The sequence below is a fragment of the Callionymus lyra genome, chromosome 3 (assembly GCF_982586985.1).
Source record: "Callionymus lyra chromosome 3, fCalLyr1.hap1.1, whole genome shotgun sequence".
NCBI classification, from domain to species: Eukaryota; Metazoa; Chordata; class Actinopteri; order Syngnathiformes; family Callionymidae; genus Callionymus; species Callionymus lyra.
This window is the reverse complement of record NC_141820.1, coordinates 11920471-11939143: the sequence shown is the minus strand read 5'-3', so window position 1 is coordinate 11939143 and position 18673 is coordinate 11920471. Positions and strand designations below refer to the sequence as shown.

The 18673-nt window shown below is 39.8% G+C and overlaps 1 protein-coding gene across 1 annotated transcript in view; it reads left to right on the top strand.

The window, feature by feature from the left end:
• Positions 1-11868, top strand: part of nedd9 (neural precursor cell expressed, developmentally down-regulated 9) — a 34644-nt gene extending 22776 nt beyond the window's left edge. Inside the window, exons 3-7 of the mRNA XM_087786453.1 lie at positions 6202-6300; positions 7780-7932; positions 8493-9647; positions 9716-9805; positions 10873-11868. Of these exons, the coding sequence (XP_087642579.1) occupies positions 6202-6300; positions 7780-7932; positions 8493-9647; positions 9716-9805; positions 10873-11439 (2064 nt within the window). The 3' untranslated portion in view covers positions 11440-11868. The remainder of the gene's footprint in view (positions 1-6201; positions 6301-7779; positions 7933-8492; positions 9648-9715; positions 9806-10872) is intronic.
• The last annotated feature ends 6805 nt before the right edge of the window (positions 11869-18673 follow it).

Below are 18673 nucleotides of genomic sequence, written 5' to 3'. Positions count from 1 at the left end.
TTTCCCTGAACCCCCCCGTTTGATGTCGCGCCTTATCCTTGTGTGACCCTGTGGGCGGCCGAGGGGCCCCCCCAAGTGAGGTCTCGGAGTTTAGGACAGATGTGTGGAACTTGTAGGGGCTTTACGAGAAAAAAAGAGATGAAGCCTTGTGCTTGTCTTTTATCATTCCACTACTGAAAGGCTCTCATCTCGAGGGTCTCTTCTGAAAGGTACGTCTGTTCCACCCCTTCCCCGTCCGGGGTCTGACTCACACGGAGGTCAGGCCGTTCAAAGATGGGCAGGGTTCAAAGTTCAGCATCCCCCCGCCCAGCTCCTTATCAACTCCAACCAGACCGGGCCTATTCATTCGCCTCTTCCTGACTCACCAGCTCCGCACTTCCTGCCTTCAACCCACGGGCGCGATTTATTCAGAAGCGCCGCAACGACCTGCTGAACCCCAAAGATTAATTGACTCCCCACGACTCATCAGATACCCGTTTACGGGCGCCGGGTGGGGGGGGGGGGTGCCTCCCAAAACTCCATGAGAATTAACAAGGTCTGATCCCGATGTTTGTTTTTATCACAACTATCATTTCTCTGAGTTAGCGCCGCAGCTGCGAGCCAGAACCTTCAGACGCTGCTGGGTTTTCTTGCTATTGTCGGGACTTGTGATGAATTGCTGGCCCGTGAAAAGCCGAGCAGAGAGGAGGGGGTGCAGGGGGGGAGTGAGGTCGTAAATCAGTTCCGACCAAAAAGTTGTCTGTGCTGTGGTTTGAATACTGAGGAGACTGTTATGAACAAAAACGGAGGAAGTACATCAGTTCGTAAACTCTATATTTAAAGTCCAAATATAGTTTACGGTTTGAGGCACAAACCCGACGCTCAACCGGGGCCCACCGAGTCGGTTAATGTGGCCCACCATGGTTTGCTCAAAATCTCTAAGTAAATTAAAGTTAATGTAGTCGACCTATAAAAATGGAAATATTGAATAAAAGATAAGAAACAGAATATGATGATTTGTTGAGTTTGTGAATTATGGTAGATTGAGCCTCCAAGAATGACTTCCTGTTAGTAAACATATTATATATATATATATATATATACTGTATATATAAAACCCCTGGTTTCAGGGCGATGCCATTATACTGCTTCATAAACATAGATAATAGCAGATCATTTATATTTAAACAGAGGTAGAATATTGACTTTAACTTAAATGGCCCGAATTATGAAAGTGCTAAAGTACAAATATCCCAGTGAACCAGACAAAAGCGTTTCTACAAGATTAGCCTCTAATGATTAAGATGGAGACTTCAATATACATTTAGTTTTTTCTTCTCAGGTCTCAATAATTTAATGCAGTTTGAATTTAAACCACCTAATCGTTGTTATTGTCAAGACACTGAAGGAAATCTGAGAAGAATTAGGTTTAGCATTAGCTTTAGCATGCGAGGCTATTAGCATCACTTGTGTATTTTGCAAAAAGAAAAATCACGAGGACAAAAAGACAATCTCTTCTTTAAATATGAATATGTGATTAAATCCCTCAAGACTTTGTTCTTAACTAAGCGATGTTCAAGGATTAACAATCCTGCAGGACGTTCGGGAAGTTAACTAGCTTCCTGCTTCCTCCACGAGGCGGGTCATACGATGGTGTTCGGAGAAAGAAGAGCGTCAGCTTCATTTTTAAATCACTCTTCAGCAGATAATCGCGGGGCTTAAGACGACACTTTGATCAAAGGGAACGAGGGATGATCCGTCACGATTGTTCCTCTTCCTGTGCGGCTCATTAGACCCGCTGTCTGTCCGGGTTTAGCCACGCCACGAGTCCGGGATTAACATCGTAATTAGCCGCGTTAATTAGTCTGGCGCGACGACGGCGACATCTTGAGACGCCGAGGAATGGTTTTCGAAGCTTCAGGGTTTTTTTTTTAATTCTGTTTAATGTTGGTTTGCATTTTAGCTAAATGTATTGAATCTAACTTAATAATAAAGTTACGCTTCCTGGCTACCTGTTCATTAGCAACGCTAGTATATATGATTGACTTATAACACAATTGTTGTTAGCACAAAAGCTATACCGTTTTTGAGCTACTAGCTAGCGTTTAAGCTAGTATGCTATCAGTAGCACGGATTGTAAAGTAGCCTTCATTAACATTAGCAATTTAGCTGCTTTACAGAGTTTTTTTTATAATATTATATTTACATTATACTGTTTTCAAGCTACTAGTTAAGTTGTAGGCTAGTATGCCATCAGTACAGCTAAGTTAGCTGCTACACAACCTCACCCTTTGAAAGCAGACTGGGGGCCACATGCAGCCATTTGACTGTATTTATGTGGCCCCTCATGAGATCAAAGAAAAAATAACAAACAAACATCACATCGAATACTAAGAATTTAGTATTTATTTGTGATATTCATTACTAGTTCAACTTTAAATTAGACTATACTGTAGTGATTTGGTGTGTTTTTTTCAAGTATTTTTGCCTGTGAATACGTTTAAAAGGAAAATTTTATAATATTAAAGTGCTTTTGCACCAGATTAACACAAAATAAAATACAATAACTGAATAATTTGATCTTATTTTACTTGATTTTGTTTGTTTTGGTGACTACATTTTTTAGTTTTTCCATTATATTTAGGCTTTTCGCTACTTTATGCTTTGCTTGACGGTCCCCAAAAACAGAATTTAGTGTATAAAATGTGGCCCATCAAGGATACCATTAAAGGTTTCATATCAGTATCTATATTAGCAGTAGTATTGTCATCTGAATAGCTGCATTATTAGTACTTTAAAAGCTATTTTAAGTTCCAAAAAAGGTAAAAACTGTAAGCTAGCGTTGTCACAGGAGCAAGTTTTCGTGGGAAAACAAGTCCAAACAGGGGATTTTAATATTAACAAAAACTTATAAAAAATTATGAAATTTAATTTACTTTATTCAGCCACTTTTGTCGCCCGCCCTGCTGTAAAAACTGGTATCTTTCGTGCTACTCCCAAGAACCCTACGCCACCTCATGAAGTACTTGTTTACCAGACGGTCCTGAAGTCACTGAGGCGGATCTAAAAAAAAGGTTGTACCTGCCAAGAACCACTAATAACTCTGGGTGAACACTGAGGTGCAGTGACTCACTCGCCACCAGGCGTCCGACTCATCCATTAGCCTTCGCCGGCTCTGATCCCGACCCTTCCAAGTCCCGTCTTTCACCTGAACCGTCTGCTCGTGGGCACCCGTGAAGTCATCGCCCTCGGTGCTCCCGGGGGCCGCCACGGGAAGGCAGCAACCTTCCCGGACGCGGTAAATATTTACCCAGCAGCAATTATTCCAGCGCCAAGGAACCTCTGAGCAAGAGCCCTCTGGGTAAACAGCCGGGGAAGATGGGAGACAAACGAGCAGTGTGTGCATCGGCGGTGACACGTACGAGTGAAAAAGGACGCTTCGGGTTCTGACATCAGAGGCTGAAGTGACCTTTCAGTCCATCGTTGAGCTGCTGACGTGTTTTGTAAGCTTTGGCTCGAACCGGGACGACCTCGAGATATACTGCGTTTTGCACCTGTTTGGAAGTATATTAGAATATTGAGTTTTACATCTCAGATGTTGAATTTTTATCTTGAATTATTTTTTGTATATGATGTAATTCATATATTTTACACATAGAGTTCGATGTTCTAATCTCAATCATTCAAAAAGAAACAGTCTATATGTCATATTTTTTATTTTGTAGCCTTTTAAATTCAATATATTGAATAATTTATATATTGAAATGTTTGATAGAAAAAAAATGGAAAGTTCTTAAAATATTTTTACACATAGTGTTTAATATTCTAATTACAATTATTCCAAAAAAAATGTCTTCAAGAAATATTTTTTCAATTTGTAGTCTTTTAAATTCAATATATTCAATAATTTTTATATGGAAATGTTTGATAGAAAAAACTAGTAAGTTCCTAAAACATTTTTTACACATAGAGTTTACAATTCTAACTCCAATTATTCAAAAGTGAATTGTCTTTGAGAAATATATTTTAATTTGTAGCCTTTTAAATTCAATATATTCAATCTTTTATATGCTGAAATTTTTTGTTAGAAAGTTCCTAAAACATGTTTACACATAGTTCGATATTCTATTTAAACAGCTATAAATAAAGAAATATTGCATTTACAAAGTTTAGTTTTTAACTATTGGAATTAGAATATAAAAGTTCATCCATTTCAAAAATATATACATTTTTTAATTAAATTATTATAAAGAAAATTAACCTTTTAATACACAAATAATTAAATATAATTCTTGAATAAAACTATTTCAATACTTCAGTATAATAATTATTAAATACAATCGTTTAAACCCTGCAATATTCTAAAGGAGCTGATATACTTCCTTAGTCCAGTAGAAATCCAAAGTAAAGTACCATCGTTGGTAAATCACTGTTTATTCCCGCGTGGATGACCAAGAGTGTCGGGCGTCTGGCTACGACGCCGCGCAGGAATGTCAACAACGAACACCTTAAATCACCAGCGTGGTGTTCTCAGTGGACTCATGAGAAACATCTGGACGAGGGTGAATGGCATTCCTTCCCATACTCGGAGCTTTCTCTCACTTTCCCCTCCGTTACCTTCTCCATAAATCTCTTTAACAACCGCTGCCGCCCCCCCACACACTGTACCCCCCGGAGCAAATGAAGAAGAGGATTCTTCCGAAGCCATCGTGTTAATGACTCGCTGCTGTGAGGGATTATATTAACTCGTCTGAACACTGGGAGATGCAATCCTGAGCCTCCCAGGAGGGTCGAGTCCAAGTCAACCCCTGTGTGTTGGTTAATACGTTTTTTTTGTTATTAACCATTTTTCAACACACATCTAAGAATTCACTAAAAATTCCAAAACTACAAAAATGATTAAAGAAGAAAGATACAAATCCATATCTCTGTCAATATTTCATCCATAAATTACCCTTTTTTATATATATTTTTTCTGAGTTTTAGTAAATTGTATCAATTATATAATGATATAAACTACTAAAATATTCAGATAAAATAAAGAAAACATTGTCTCTGTCAAAATTTCTTATCTATTGATTTTTTATATATATATAGAAGAACAAAAAAATATATAAAAAAAGAACAAATAAAGGAATTCAATTTGAATGTATTTTCTTCTGTACTTTTAAATGTAAATTTAAATGGTTGAATTATGAATTTTAGTAAAATTTTCTAATTGTATCCATTTTCTACCATATTTCTTTTATTACATTTAAATTTAATTTAATTAAGATTCAAAAACATTCAAGCTGATAATGATTAAAGAAAATATTTTTTACCAAAAAGCTTTCTTTTAAAAGAAAAACCTTTTTTTTGAACGTTTTCATTTGATTTTACATTATTTATTTCTGAATTTTAGTTACATTTTTTTTAATTTCCTATTTTTTTCAAATAAAGGATAACAAAAATGTACTTTATTATAAAAAAATGTTTTTTAATAATAATTAATTGACGGACATATCATTCGTTTAGATGGAAATATATTCATTTTCTTTAACAGTTTTTGTGTCAAAAAAACAACTAAAAACCTTCTATTCAAATGAAAACATGTTCCACAAACACAGTAACGCTGTGTTGAATTACCTTGATGACATCATCAACCTCCTAAATCCAGTCCAGGGACCTCACGAGTCGAGTCTGCAGGAACATTCCCGACATTCCTGTGTCTGTCCGACGTAGTACGGAGCTCTGCGGCGTGAAGACGGAGGGGGGGGGGGAGCTGGAAACACTGAGGGCGTCTGCCGGGAAAAGACGAAATCAGGAAAAAAAACAATGTGCAGAGAAAACGTTCGAGCGAAACCGTGTGTTGTGTTTTCCGAGCAGTAATCGCAGCATTATCCGACCGAGCGGGTGTTAAGTGTTTTAAGAGAGAGGAGCCACGATCCTGGTTCAGAACCCAGACGATGACTTCACCAGGTGCTGGCTTTAAAAAATCCTCTGGAGGCAAAAATCAACCATTTATTTTTTCTCACCACAAACGAGTAAATAAACAAACGACTCCAACTCTTGATTCTGTCATTTATGGTTTCGTCTGACACCAGCTTGGATGTGAATCTCCGAAGCCTGGCGCGAGATGAAGGGAACGCGTCGCATCTGTCCGAGGGACTCGCTCGTCCCAGGTGTCGTTACTAGACGACAGCTTTTCTGACGGTTTTTGTTGTTGTCTCCCCCCCCTGACAGGTGGTGACCCCGACCAGAGTGGGACAGTCCTACACCTTCAGCCCCGGTCAGCACAACCAGCAGGACCTCTACGACGTCCCGCCCAGCCGGTCCCAGGGGGTGAGTGGTCCCGACCCTTTTTATCCACTAATCTCTACCGCGGATTTGTCTGACCCTGCGCTCTATGTTTTACCAATAGATGGTCTTAAAGTTCACCAAACACTCGTATAGCCATGAACCGAAACCCTGTGATTTTTTTTGTGATATTACCTTAAAAAATACTTACTAGCTGAAGTACCTGGAGTTGTTGCCAAGATACAAAACGTTGAGAAATGATTTTAATGAAAAGTTCAAAGGCCACGTTATTTAGTAATAAATATTCAATTGTCCTTTTAACATGGACTTAACCCTTATTGTTATCTCTGGGTCAAAGTGACCCGAAGGCCCAAAAAACCAAACCTGTTTTGAGGTATTTCTTGTGTTTTGTCTCTGGGTCAAGGTAAACAAAGATATTCGTTTTTTCACGGCCACCGGGTCACCTTGACCCAGGGACAGCACAAGGTTCAAAAGGGTGCAAGAGTCAATTTTCAGAAGATTGCATCAGATTCCGAGCAATGACGCGTACGCTGCTACGGGCTAAAGAAAAGAACAAAAACTTTGGAGGATTTGCAAATTTTATAAGTCACTCGTGACGTGTCCCAAATCACGCACTTCCGTACTTACATTCAATATTTTGAGTGCACTCCTTCCACCCGTAATGGCCGCCATCTTAGTAACGTAGATGACGCTAAACGGAAGCTACGTCACTACTTGCGAACGACGAAATGTCTTTAGAAAACACTAATTTCACCACGAATCAACACAAAAATAATAAGGACTGGTTGAAGTCGAGTCATTTCCGGTTAGTGTGTAGCAGCAGTGTTTGATTCGAGACAATACTATACTTTTCAAATTTGCGCACTGCTCATAACATAACATGTCTTACAGTGTACTGTAAAGCAGTGTGTTGTTCTCAGTATTATCTTGATCTTTAAAGTATGTACTTTTTTGAGTATTGTTTTGATTGTCTAAGCGCTTTGTGACCCTGGTCTCGAAAAGCGCTATATAAATAAATGTTACTTACTTACTTACTTACTTAAAGTGCTTGATTTGAGACGCAGCATTGCTTAATATTAGCTTAATGTTAGCTACAGAGCTCTAGTTAAAAACCTTTCTTGGAATAAGACAAAGAAAACTAGACTATTCATGCTAGTGTAGCACTAGAAATAAAGTAGTAGTTAGCGCAAAACCGCTTTGCCTTTGTGGGCGAATAAGGCCAAAAAGGAAAAATGTTCCTAGTCCAGACACAGAGAAGTTCAGGGCGGTCTTTTTGAGCCCAAAAAGAGTTCTGTAGGACCCATGAGTGAACCAAACTGACTCAAGTGCCAAGATTTTATGGTAGTATTTGGATACCTTTAAGTGTGTCTTTTGTCAACATCAGGGTTAGTAGAAAACAAGTGTTGGGTGAACTATAACTTTAATCTGCGTGATGTTTTTACAGTTTCATACATCCCGTCTTTAGATGTTCCTTCCCGAGCCTAACTATCTTTCCATCACCAGGTGTACGACATCCCTCCGAGTCAGACGTTCCCCAGTCAGCATAGCAGCAGCAGCAGCAGCAGCAGCAGACACCAGGGGGTCTACGACGTCCCCCCGTCCCAACTGGACTCCAGAAACCAAGGCATCTACGACGTCCCCCCCTCCTCTCAAGCGGTAGGAGAACATTTCAGTAAACCTCTAACCACAAGGAAAAAAAAAATCATTCCGACAGTTATTCCAGTCCAGTTAATGCGAGTTTGAAAGGAAGCGGGAGCTGGAAAAGGTTCTGTTTATTGATCCGTCTCCTCGGATTTCTCTTAATTGGACGTAATAATTGAATAACGTTCCCAGTTATGACATACTTGTGGCGAGGTACTTAACCGGGTCTGCCAGCAGAGTTCAGCGAGAACCACTGGTAGGACCAGAAGCTCCTAGAGTTTCACCAGACCTCCCTACAAGCGCCGGGCCCGCTGCCATCAGTTTGTTTGTAATAAGCTGAAATATGCAGCGAGCTGTTATTTGCGTCGCTCCTAATTACAGTTTGGGCAGAACCGCCTTAAGTGAGCGGTTCAGGGTTGATGTGAGTCACTGACTGGTGAGGACTTTTTTCTCCAGGAGAAGCAGAAAGCAGAAAAATAAGATCGTAGGAACAAGTTAACTACAGATTCCCTTCTTTTTTTTTATACAATCTTAGTGTCTTTCTTATGATTCCACTTCTCGTTCTTGCACCACAGGTCTACTCAGTGCCTCCCTGCAGGACCAACCCTGGCCTCCAGGAGGGGAACTACGACTTCCCGCAGCCTCTCAAACACAAGCAGGAAGGCATCTACGACGTTCCTCCGCCCGCCCTCGTCAAACCCACCCTGAGTCCCCAGTCCCACTACGACTTCCCCCCGTCCATGGAGCCGGCGGCCTCCCCCTCCACCGACACCAACGAAGGCATCTACGACGTGCCGCCACCCTCGTCCCACTCGGGTGCGGGATCGGACATTTACGACATCCCGCGGGGGATGCAGAGACCCTCGCCTCCGGTACGAGACGGCAGCAAAGGCGTGTACGACATCCCGTCGCCGGACCCTCGGGCCACGGCGGATATCACGGACGGGGTGAACCGTCTGTCGTTCTCAAGCACTGGAAGCACTCGCAGCAGCATGTCCACGTCCTCCTCGTCCACGGGGTCCAGCTCGGAGGGCCGTCTGGCTCTGGACCTGGACTCTGCCATCCAGCGCTTGTACCGGCTGCAGCAGGCGGTGGACAATTCCGTAGTGACGCTTCATTCTCTGGCAGCTTCTCCGCACTGGAGGACTTTCGCCTTCATGGAGCACCACATCAACGACCTCCGGACCGTTCTGGACCGGGTCCGGGCGTCTCTCGGGGACTTGATCGGGTTCGGCCGGGGGGCCGCGGCCAACGCCACAGCGCTCTCAGACTGCAGCCTGCACAGTAAACTGAGGCGGCAGCTGGGCCGGTTGGAGGACTCGCAGCAGATCCTCCAACAAATCTACCAAGTCTTGGAGAACTGCAACTGGGCTTTGAACACTTTGGTCAACCCGGTCACCGGGAAGCATCACAACAAAACCGACGAGCTGGACCGTTTCGTGATGGTGTCCAGAACGGTGCCCGACGACACCAAGCAACTGGTGTCTTCCATCGGGGCAAATGCAGAGCTGCTGTTCAGGAGGACTCACATGGACGGATCCTTCTCCGCCGGGAGTTCCCCCGACGAGACCCTGATCCACCCGCTGACCTCGCCCTCCTCCAACAACGACAACTACGGGGCTCCGACCAAACCCTTCCCGGTGCTGAGCAGCCAGGACAAGGACAACATGAACCACAGTGAGAAGTGCGTGAAGAGCTGGATGGAGGACTACGACTACGTTCACCTGCAGGTGAGTGGATCAGACCCGCATGGTGGCTCGACTCAGCGACTGAACTCTGGGCGCTTCTTGTTCCGCAGGGGAAAGAGGATTTTGAGCGTCAGCAGAAAGAACTTCTGGAGAAAGAAAACATCATAAAGCAGAACCAACTGCAGCTGGGACCCGAGCAGGTGAGGCCGGGAATACTTTAAGTTGAACTCTAGTTACTGAGAAGGTTTCAGTACGGAGTATCTTATTGTTCAATATGGAAAAAGTTGATTTAATACTAAATGTAGCAATAAAAAATGAGGTTGCTTCCATCAAAATAAATCTTAAAAAATGTAAAGAAAAATCACTTAAAAAAATATAGTTCCGACTTTTTTCACTTCAATAAAAAAAAGAAAATCTCTTAAAAACAGTAAGTAATAATAAGTGTTGAATCTTCCTCTCCAAGATGCAGGAAGTCTCTCATCATGACCATGTTTTCAACTTATTACTTTTTAAAGTTCTCCCCCGACTGAAATCTGGGCGAACGAAGGGTTACGAGAGCGTTATGATAATGGTTTCTCTCATCCTCCTGCCAGCTGTAATTACGCCCCACTTTGTTTATACAAAGAGTCCCTTGGAGGTGGAGACTTCCGGGATTAATGACACGAGATGACAAACATTGACAAACTATTTTTACAATTTATTTTATTAAAAATACTTTTTTCTAAAACTTTTTTAATTGTACTTTATTAGGATTGAAGTAACTTTTTTTATTGTTTGAAAAAGACACAAACTAACATATTATTATTATATTTCAGGACATATTGTCCCGCTTTGAGAACCAAATTCCACTCGTCATTTTGTAGTTTAATCACATCAGTAGAGTAGTGATGTGTTGATGAGGCTTCATGAAACAGCTGATGAGGTATCATGATACAGTGTCTATATTTTGAAATACCACTTGATGTCACTCTCAGTTTGAAAAATGATGCCAGATATCATTGAATCAGTAGATAAGAGATAAAGATTATAAAGCAGAGTGACATCTAGTGGTCTATCAAAATGAAGACACTGTATCATGATACCTCATCAACTGTTTCATGAAGCCTCATCAACCCATCACTACTTTACTCCCATCAGTGAAGCCAAAGTATGAAATAGTCTTTGATTTTCACACATTTTAGAGCGAAATAATAAAGTTAATAACGATACTATTTTTTCCAAACGACTTCCTGTACCAAGTTTACCCATCATACCTCTCTCTCCGCAGATCAATCAGTTCAAGAAGCTGGAACAGGAAGTGATCAAGCCGGTGGAAAACGACATCACCCAGTGGTCGTCGCACCAACACTCGGGCCGCTCGTCCGCCGTCCCGTCCGACTCGTCGCCGTCGTCGTCCACCTCCGCCGTGTCGCCCGCCGCCGCGCACGTGTGCGCGCACGACCGCCAGCTGCTGGGCTTCTACGCCGACCAGTGCAAGGAGCACTTCGACACGCTGCTGAGCGCCGTGGACGCCTTCTTCCGCTGCGTGGGCGACGGGCAGCCGCCGCGCATCTTCGTGGCGCACAGCAAGTTCGTCATCCTCAGCGCCCACAAGCTGGTGTTCATCGGCGACACGCTGTCCCGGCAGGCGGCGGCGCCCGACGTGGCCAACCGCGTGATGAACTCCAGCAACGTGCTCTGCGACCTGCTGAAGACGGTGGTCGCCGCCACCAAGACGGCCGCTCTGAACTACCCCAACACGGCGGCCATTCAGGAGATGGTGGATCGAGTCACGGATCTTTCCCACCAATCGCAGCAGTTCAAGGAGCAGCTGCTGCAGATGGCTAAGTTGTGATGCTAACGCGCCGCCAACCTATTAACACTTTATATATATATATATATATGAATATTGTGCGCCTCCATTCTGCCCGTTTATTAATGTTGTAAATAGTCCGTTGTGTAAATATCGGCTCTATTTTTGTGTAGATTGTGTTATTTTATAACATTTATATATATATATATTTGTGTAGCTCGTGTGTTTCCGTAGATGTTGGCGACCTTTTCCGAACATTCCCGTCTCATATTACATGGAAGCACCTTATGAGATTGTCGTGTTTTTGTTTGTCCCTCCTCCCGCCCCCCCCACACCATCGATGGATTGTCGTCACCCACTGCTGGAAGTGTGACTCGTTTTTAAGTGTTGTTGATATTCATGTGTATGTGGGGAGAGAGGGGCCAGCAGGGGGCGCTGAAGAGAAAAAGTAAACCTTTTTGGTCAAAACTATCGCCGGTTGTGTTGTGATTGTTTCCATCGAGAGGTTGATAAATCGAAGTGGAAAAGAAAAAGGGATGAAAAGAGCGAATATTAAGAGAACATTAGCCAAGAGAAAATTCAACATGGCACTATTGTAAGCCCATAAAGTTAAGAGTGAATTTAAGGTGGCGCTATTTTAAGCCCATAAAGTTAAGAGTGAATTTAAGGTGGCAATATTTTAAGCACATAAAGTCAAGAGTGAATTCAAGGTGGCACTATTTTAAGCCCTTAAAGTTAAGAGCTAATTTAAGGTGGCACTATTTTAAGCCCTTAAAGTTAAGAGTGAATTTAGGTGGTGCTATTTTAAGCCCATAAAGTTAAGAGTGAATTTAAAGTGGCAATATTTTAAGCCCATAAAGTCAAGAGTGAATTCAACGTGGCGCTATTTTAAGCCCTTAAAGTTAAGAGTTAATTTAAGGTGGCGCTATTTTAAGCCCTTAAAGTTAAGAGTGAATTTAAGGTGGCGCTATTTTATGCCCTTGAAGTTAAGACTGAATTTAAGGTGGCACTATTTTAAGCCCATAAATTTAAGAGTGAATTTAAGGTGGCGCTATTTTAAACCCATAAAGTTTAGAGTGAATTTAAGGTGGCGTTATTTTAAGCCCTTAAAGTTAAGAGTGAATTCAACGTGGCGCTACTTTAAGCCCTTAAAGTTAAGAGTGAATTTAAGGTGGCGCTATTTTAAGCCCTTAAAGTTAAGAGTGAATTTAAGGGGGCGCTATTTTAAGCCCATAAAGTTAAGAGTGAATTTAAGGTGGCGCTATTCTAAGCCCATAAAGTTAAGAGTGAATTTAAGGTGGCAATATTTTAAGCCCATAAAGTTAAGAGTGAATTCAAGGTGGCGCTATTTTAAGCCCTTAAAGTTAAGAGTTAATTTAAGGTGGCAATATTTTAAGCACATAAAGTCAAGAGTGAATTCAAGGTGGCACTATTTTAAGCCCTTAAAGTTAAGAGTGAATTTAAGGTGGCAATATTTTAAGCACATAAAGTCAAGAGTGAATTCAAGGTGGCACTATTTTAAGCCCTTAAAGTTAAGAGCTAATTTAAGGTGGCACTATTTTAAGCCCTTAAAGTTAAGAGTGAATTTAGGTGGTGCTATTTTAAGCCCATAAAGTTAAGAGTGAATTTAAAGTGGCAATATTTTAAGCCCATAAAGTCAAGAGTGAATTCAACGTGGCGCTATTTTAAGCCCTTAAAGTTAAGAGTTAATTTAAGGTGGCGCTATTTTAAGCCCTTAAAGTTAAGAGTGAATTTAAGGTGGCGCTATTTTATGCCCTTGAAGTTAAGACTGAATTTAAGGTGGCACTATTTTAAGCCCATAAATTTAAGAGTGAATTTAAGGTGGCGCTATTTTAAACCCATAAAGTTTAGAGTGAATTTAAGGTGGCGTTATTTTAAGCCCTTAAAGTTAAGAGTGAATTCAACGTGGCGCTACTTTAAGCCCTTAAAGTTAAGAGTGAATTTAAGGTGGCGCTATTTTAAGCCCTTAAAGTTAAGAGTGAATTTAAGGGGGCGCTATTTTAAGCCCATAAAGTTAAGAGTGAATTTAAGGTGGCGCTATTCTAAGCCCATAAAGTTAAGAGTGAATTTAAGGTGGCAATATTTTAAGCCCATAAAGTTAAGAGTGAATTCAAGGTGGCGCTATTTTAAGCCCTTAAAGTTAAGAGTTAATTTAAGGTGGTGCTATTTTAAGCCCATAAAGTTAAGAGTGAATTTAAGGTGGCGCTATTTTAAGCCCTTAAAGTTAGGAGTGAATTTAAGGTGGCACTATTTTAAGCCCATAAATTTAAGAGTGAATTTAAGGTGGCGCTATTTTAAACCCATAAAGTTAAGAGTGAATTAAAGGTGGCGTTATTTTAAGCCCTTAAAGTTAAGAGTGAATTCAAGGTGGTGCTATTTTAAGCCCTTAAAGTTAAGAGTGAATTTAAGGTGGCGCTATTTTAAGCCCATAAAGTTAAGAGTGAATTTAAGGGGGCGCTATTTTAAGCCCTTAAAGTTAAGAGTGAATTCATGGTGGTGCTATTTTAAGCCCTTAAAGTTAAGAGTGAATTTAAGGTGGCGCTATTTTAAGCCCATAAAGTTAAGAGTGAATTTAAGGGGGCGCTATTTTAAGCCCATAAAGTTAAGAGTGAATTTAAGGTGGCGTTATTTTAAGCCCTTAAAGTTAAGAGTGAATTCAAGGTGGTGCTATTTTAAGCCCTTAAAGTTAAGAGTGAATTTAAGGTGGCGCTATTTTAAGCCCATAAAGTTAAGAGTGAATTTAAGGGGGCGCTATTTTAAGCCCATAAAGTTAAGAGTGAATTTAAGGCGGCGCTATTTTAAGCCCATAAAGTTAAGAGTTAATTTAAGGTGGCGTTATTTTAAGCCCTTAAAGTTAAGAGTGAATTCAAGGTGGTGCTATTTTAAGCCCTTAAAGTTAAGAGTGAATTTAAGGTGGCGCTATTTTAAGCCCATAAAGTTAAGAGTGAATTTAAGGGGGCGCTATTTTAAGCCCATAAAGTTAAGAGTGAATTTAAGGTGGCGCTATTCTAAGCCCATAAAGTTAAGAGTGAATTTAAGGCGGCGCTATTTTAAGCCCATAAAGTTAAGAGTTAATTTAAGGTGGCGCTATTTTAAGACCTTAAAGTTAAGAGTGAATTTAAGGTGGCAATATTTTAAGCACATAAAGTCAAGAGTGAATTCAAGGTGACACTATTTTAAGCCCTTAAAGTTAAGACTGAATTTAAGGTGGAACTATTTTAATCTCATGAAGTTAAGAGTGAATTTAAGGTGGCGCTATTATAAGCCCATAAAGTTAAGAGTGAATTTAAGGTGGCGCTATTTTAAGCCCTTAAAGTTAAGAGTGAATTTAAGGTGGTGCTATTTTAAGCCCTTAAAGTTAAGAGTGAGTTTAAGGTGGCGCTATTATAAGCCCATCAAGTTAAGAGTGAATTAAAAATGATTAAAATGCTTCATTTAAATCGGTAAAACTTAAATACGTTTAAGTAAAACAAGCAACATATTCTACTTAATTTATGGCTAAATAATGTTTAACGTGAACCTTGATTTAATACATCTGACTGAGGGGCCACGTTCTATACAGGGCCTGCTGTGAGGGACCGTCAAGCCAAAATCGAGGAGCGAAAAAGACGAAATATAATTGTAATACCAAAGAAAACGACTTAAGTTACAAAAACAAATATAATTAAAGTCAAGCTAAATATATTTAAATAAATAAATAAAAATAAATGTATTAATAACTAGTTTCCTCATGATGTTTTTTTACCTCATGAGGTTAAAACAAGTACAAGAACTTCCCCTCGTGTCTGATCTAAAAAGATCTCGAAGACAAGAACTCAAAGTTATTACAGGAAACGTTTGCTCTGATCTGCACACGAACACTCAGACTCTGCTGCTCCACATGCAAACACAGAATCTCATTAACAGTCGAGCCACCACTGCTTTTATTCCCCCTTAAATTCCTCTTCACTTCTCCAGGGAAACCAGCACGGAAAGAATTTGCTCTAGTTTTTCTTTTTTCTTTTTTTATTGGAGCTTTATTAGGACGATAATCGGGAGCTTTTTTTAAAAAAAGGAGCTATTCTTATGTGCCAGAGTAAGAAGGACGGAGAGCACGAGGTTTCACTTTAACAGAAGAAACACTTTATATATATATTTATATTTATATATAAGGAATTTGGATGGATTGATATTTTTGCTAAATCTATATTTTTTATTTATGTATCATATTTAAAAAATGCAGTTTACACTCATCAAATCTCACAGACCAACACAAAACAAAGACAAAATGGCAATAATAATAATAATAATAATAATCATAGAAACTATAATAAAAAGAAACAAACTATTTTTGTTGGTCGTACTCCTAAAAAAAAGGTGGTTCCCCTGCTTCAGGCGACATGATTTATCAGTCACCGAGATATAAAAAAAGACGACTAACACATGAGTTGCAATCGTCGCACTCATGGCTACGGTTCGAGAAAAACTAAACTTACTCATAATTGTTGAAAACGGCGTCAAAACAAACAATTTAGGTAATTTCTTGACGTGAACACGGCTACAAACAAAGCCAACAAGACTGTAAAATGAGACGCGGAGACTCGTGTTTGTTGCGAGTCGTTACACAATTACAGATTTCGCTGATAAACACCTGGATCGTGTGTCGGCGACACAAACCACCAGCGACACCTGAGCTGTGGCCGAGGTCGTGAGAGTTTCAGAAAAACGACCTTCTACCATTTAAACTCATCCTCTAGGGGGCGGTCTATTCAGGTCTTATGTCTCTGTCGACACAAAATTATGAATAATGCTTTTATTTAAAATGTATTTACAAATAACTACGAGCCTTAATTGATGATGAAGAAATGACGGCTGGTGAAGAAATTGCTAAGCTAGCAGTAGCCTTTAGATTTTTTTTTAAAACAAGTTTTTATTTCGTCCTCAAAATACATAGATACAAAATAAATAACATAATATTCGGATGCAGCCTTTCTTAAGGTGGTGTTCCGGGGCAACTAGGTGGAGACCTCGGTGCAGACCCAGGACATATTTATCATATTAAGAAGTATATCAAAATAATATTGAATGATTGAATTTAATTTGATTTATTTCATTATTATTGAAATGTTGTTTTTTAAGCATTACATTTTTTTTAAATAATTTAATTTAAACGTTTTTTTTTATATTAAGTTAATTCAATAACTTACATATTAAAATATTTAATTTATATATACTTTTTTTTTTTTTTTATCAAATATTTTCTAAATTAGCGATTTTTTGTTCATACAGTTTTATTTTAATTTGTATTTTATTATAATAATATTTTATTATTTTCTAATTTAAGTAATTCAAAAAAAGATTGCCTAAAGACAAAAATATGAATTATTACATTATAGATTCATAATTATTTAAAAATAAATCGTACAATATAGAGACGTTAATTGACTCCAAAAATAACGAAATGCTTAAAAAAACAGTCATAAGTTCCACAGTAAGTGCGAGATGGACGTCGACTTGAATTGTGGGAAGTCTTCGTTACGAGCCGAGCGCAGCTGCAGACTCGAACCACAACCATTTCCTCTCAAGTATTTGCAGCCACTGAAAATTACAGCTTCTCTCTTTCCTGACCGGTGACAGAGATCCAGCTGCTGACAGACAAAACATCTGGTCAGGTGGAATCCTTTCTTCACTCTCGGTGCAGAGAGAGAGAGAGAGAGAGAGAGAGAGAGCTTCCTGTTCTTAGGCGCAGTGAGACGCATCACTTCCTGCTGTTTTGCATACTAGCTTATTTCTGCTGCGTTTGCTGATAAGATCTCCAGATGTGAAGAAAGAGCTGATGTAGTAGAACAAGAGGTGCTTTTTTACAGCACGCCGCAGTTTCGGGGGGAAAAAAAGAGAGTTTAAAAATACTATTCATACTGTTTCTGCATTCATTTTTTTTATTGCTATAACACTTCCGGCCGCTAGATGGCAGCAGTTATTACATCCTCCGCAGCTCAAGTAACAATGAAATCCTGCGAGATCAAGACGGTGACTGAGGACGAGAGGATACAGTCGACTTCAGCAGCTTTCAAAGCTTGGACATATTTTGGTTTGAAAACAAATCAAGGCAGTTACGACTTCAAGAGTCATGTGGTCTGTAAATACTGCAAATCAAGTACTCGACAATACTACACATATATACTTGTTACTACAGTATCACAGTATATTGTATCGTTACATGTATCATATCGTCATATTCTTGACAACACACTCCTCCAATTGTAGACTAGGTTAAAAGGAGCTGGACAAACAAGTAGTAAGGCAAGTGATGGGAAAGAGGAGGCAGAGACTCCTGCATGAGAACAATGGGCAAAGACTTGGAAGTTTTTGAACCAAAGGGTTGAACTACCTTTTCCAAGATGGCGGCACACTGAAGCTCCAGGCTCAATGGCAAACGGCAGCATAATTATGGATTATTTGGCAATTTGACATGTATCACGATACGAGTGCCACTTAAAAGCTAATGGAGTCGAATGTATCCTCTCGTCCTCAGTCATCACAAGGATTTCATTGTTGGTTTAGCTGTGGAGGACGTAATGACTGTTGGCATCTAGTGTCTGAAAGTTGAATTGATTTAAAGTTATGATTATTCATTCAAAAATTCAAATGTTTTTTTTATTTTATACAAAATGTATGATATTAAAGCCAAAAAATAAAGGTTATTTTATTTATTAATACAGTAGGTGAATATTGACACAGTATTGTGAAAAAATATAGTGATATTTAAGTGTATTGACTTCTTTTTTAGGATCCTTTTTTTTTTTATTAAAAAAATATATATATTCTGCTATGTCACCACAAGAAAAATGTGTTTTATGTTTACAAAATTAGCAGCAAAAGTTGTAGGATTCTAAAGTACTTCTCACCTCAACTGACCCATTTAAAGAGTTTGTATCTGAACTCAATCTGTCACCGGCTCTGCTGAGGAAACCACGGTGCAGTTCAGCAACGGAGATTAAAGCCAAAGTCAAAGACACATTAAAGCCAAAAAGAAGTATTGCACGAACAGACAAAAGACAGTCTTGAGCCTGTTCTGTAAACGTGAACTTCTTCACAACAAACGCTGCGGTAAAAACAACTGTGGCGCCCTCTGGTGTCTCCTTCTTGTATTGCGAGGAGCAAGTATACCCGTGTTAGTAGTTATTGTCGAGAAGGTCATATATATATCGTTCCACCAGGACAGGAGGAGGTACATGCAGTATTATGAAAGTAAATTAAACACAAATGAATCCTG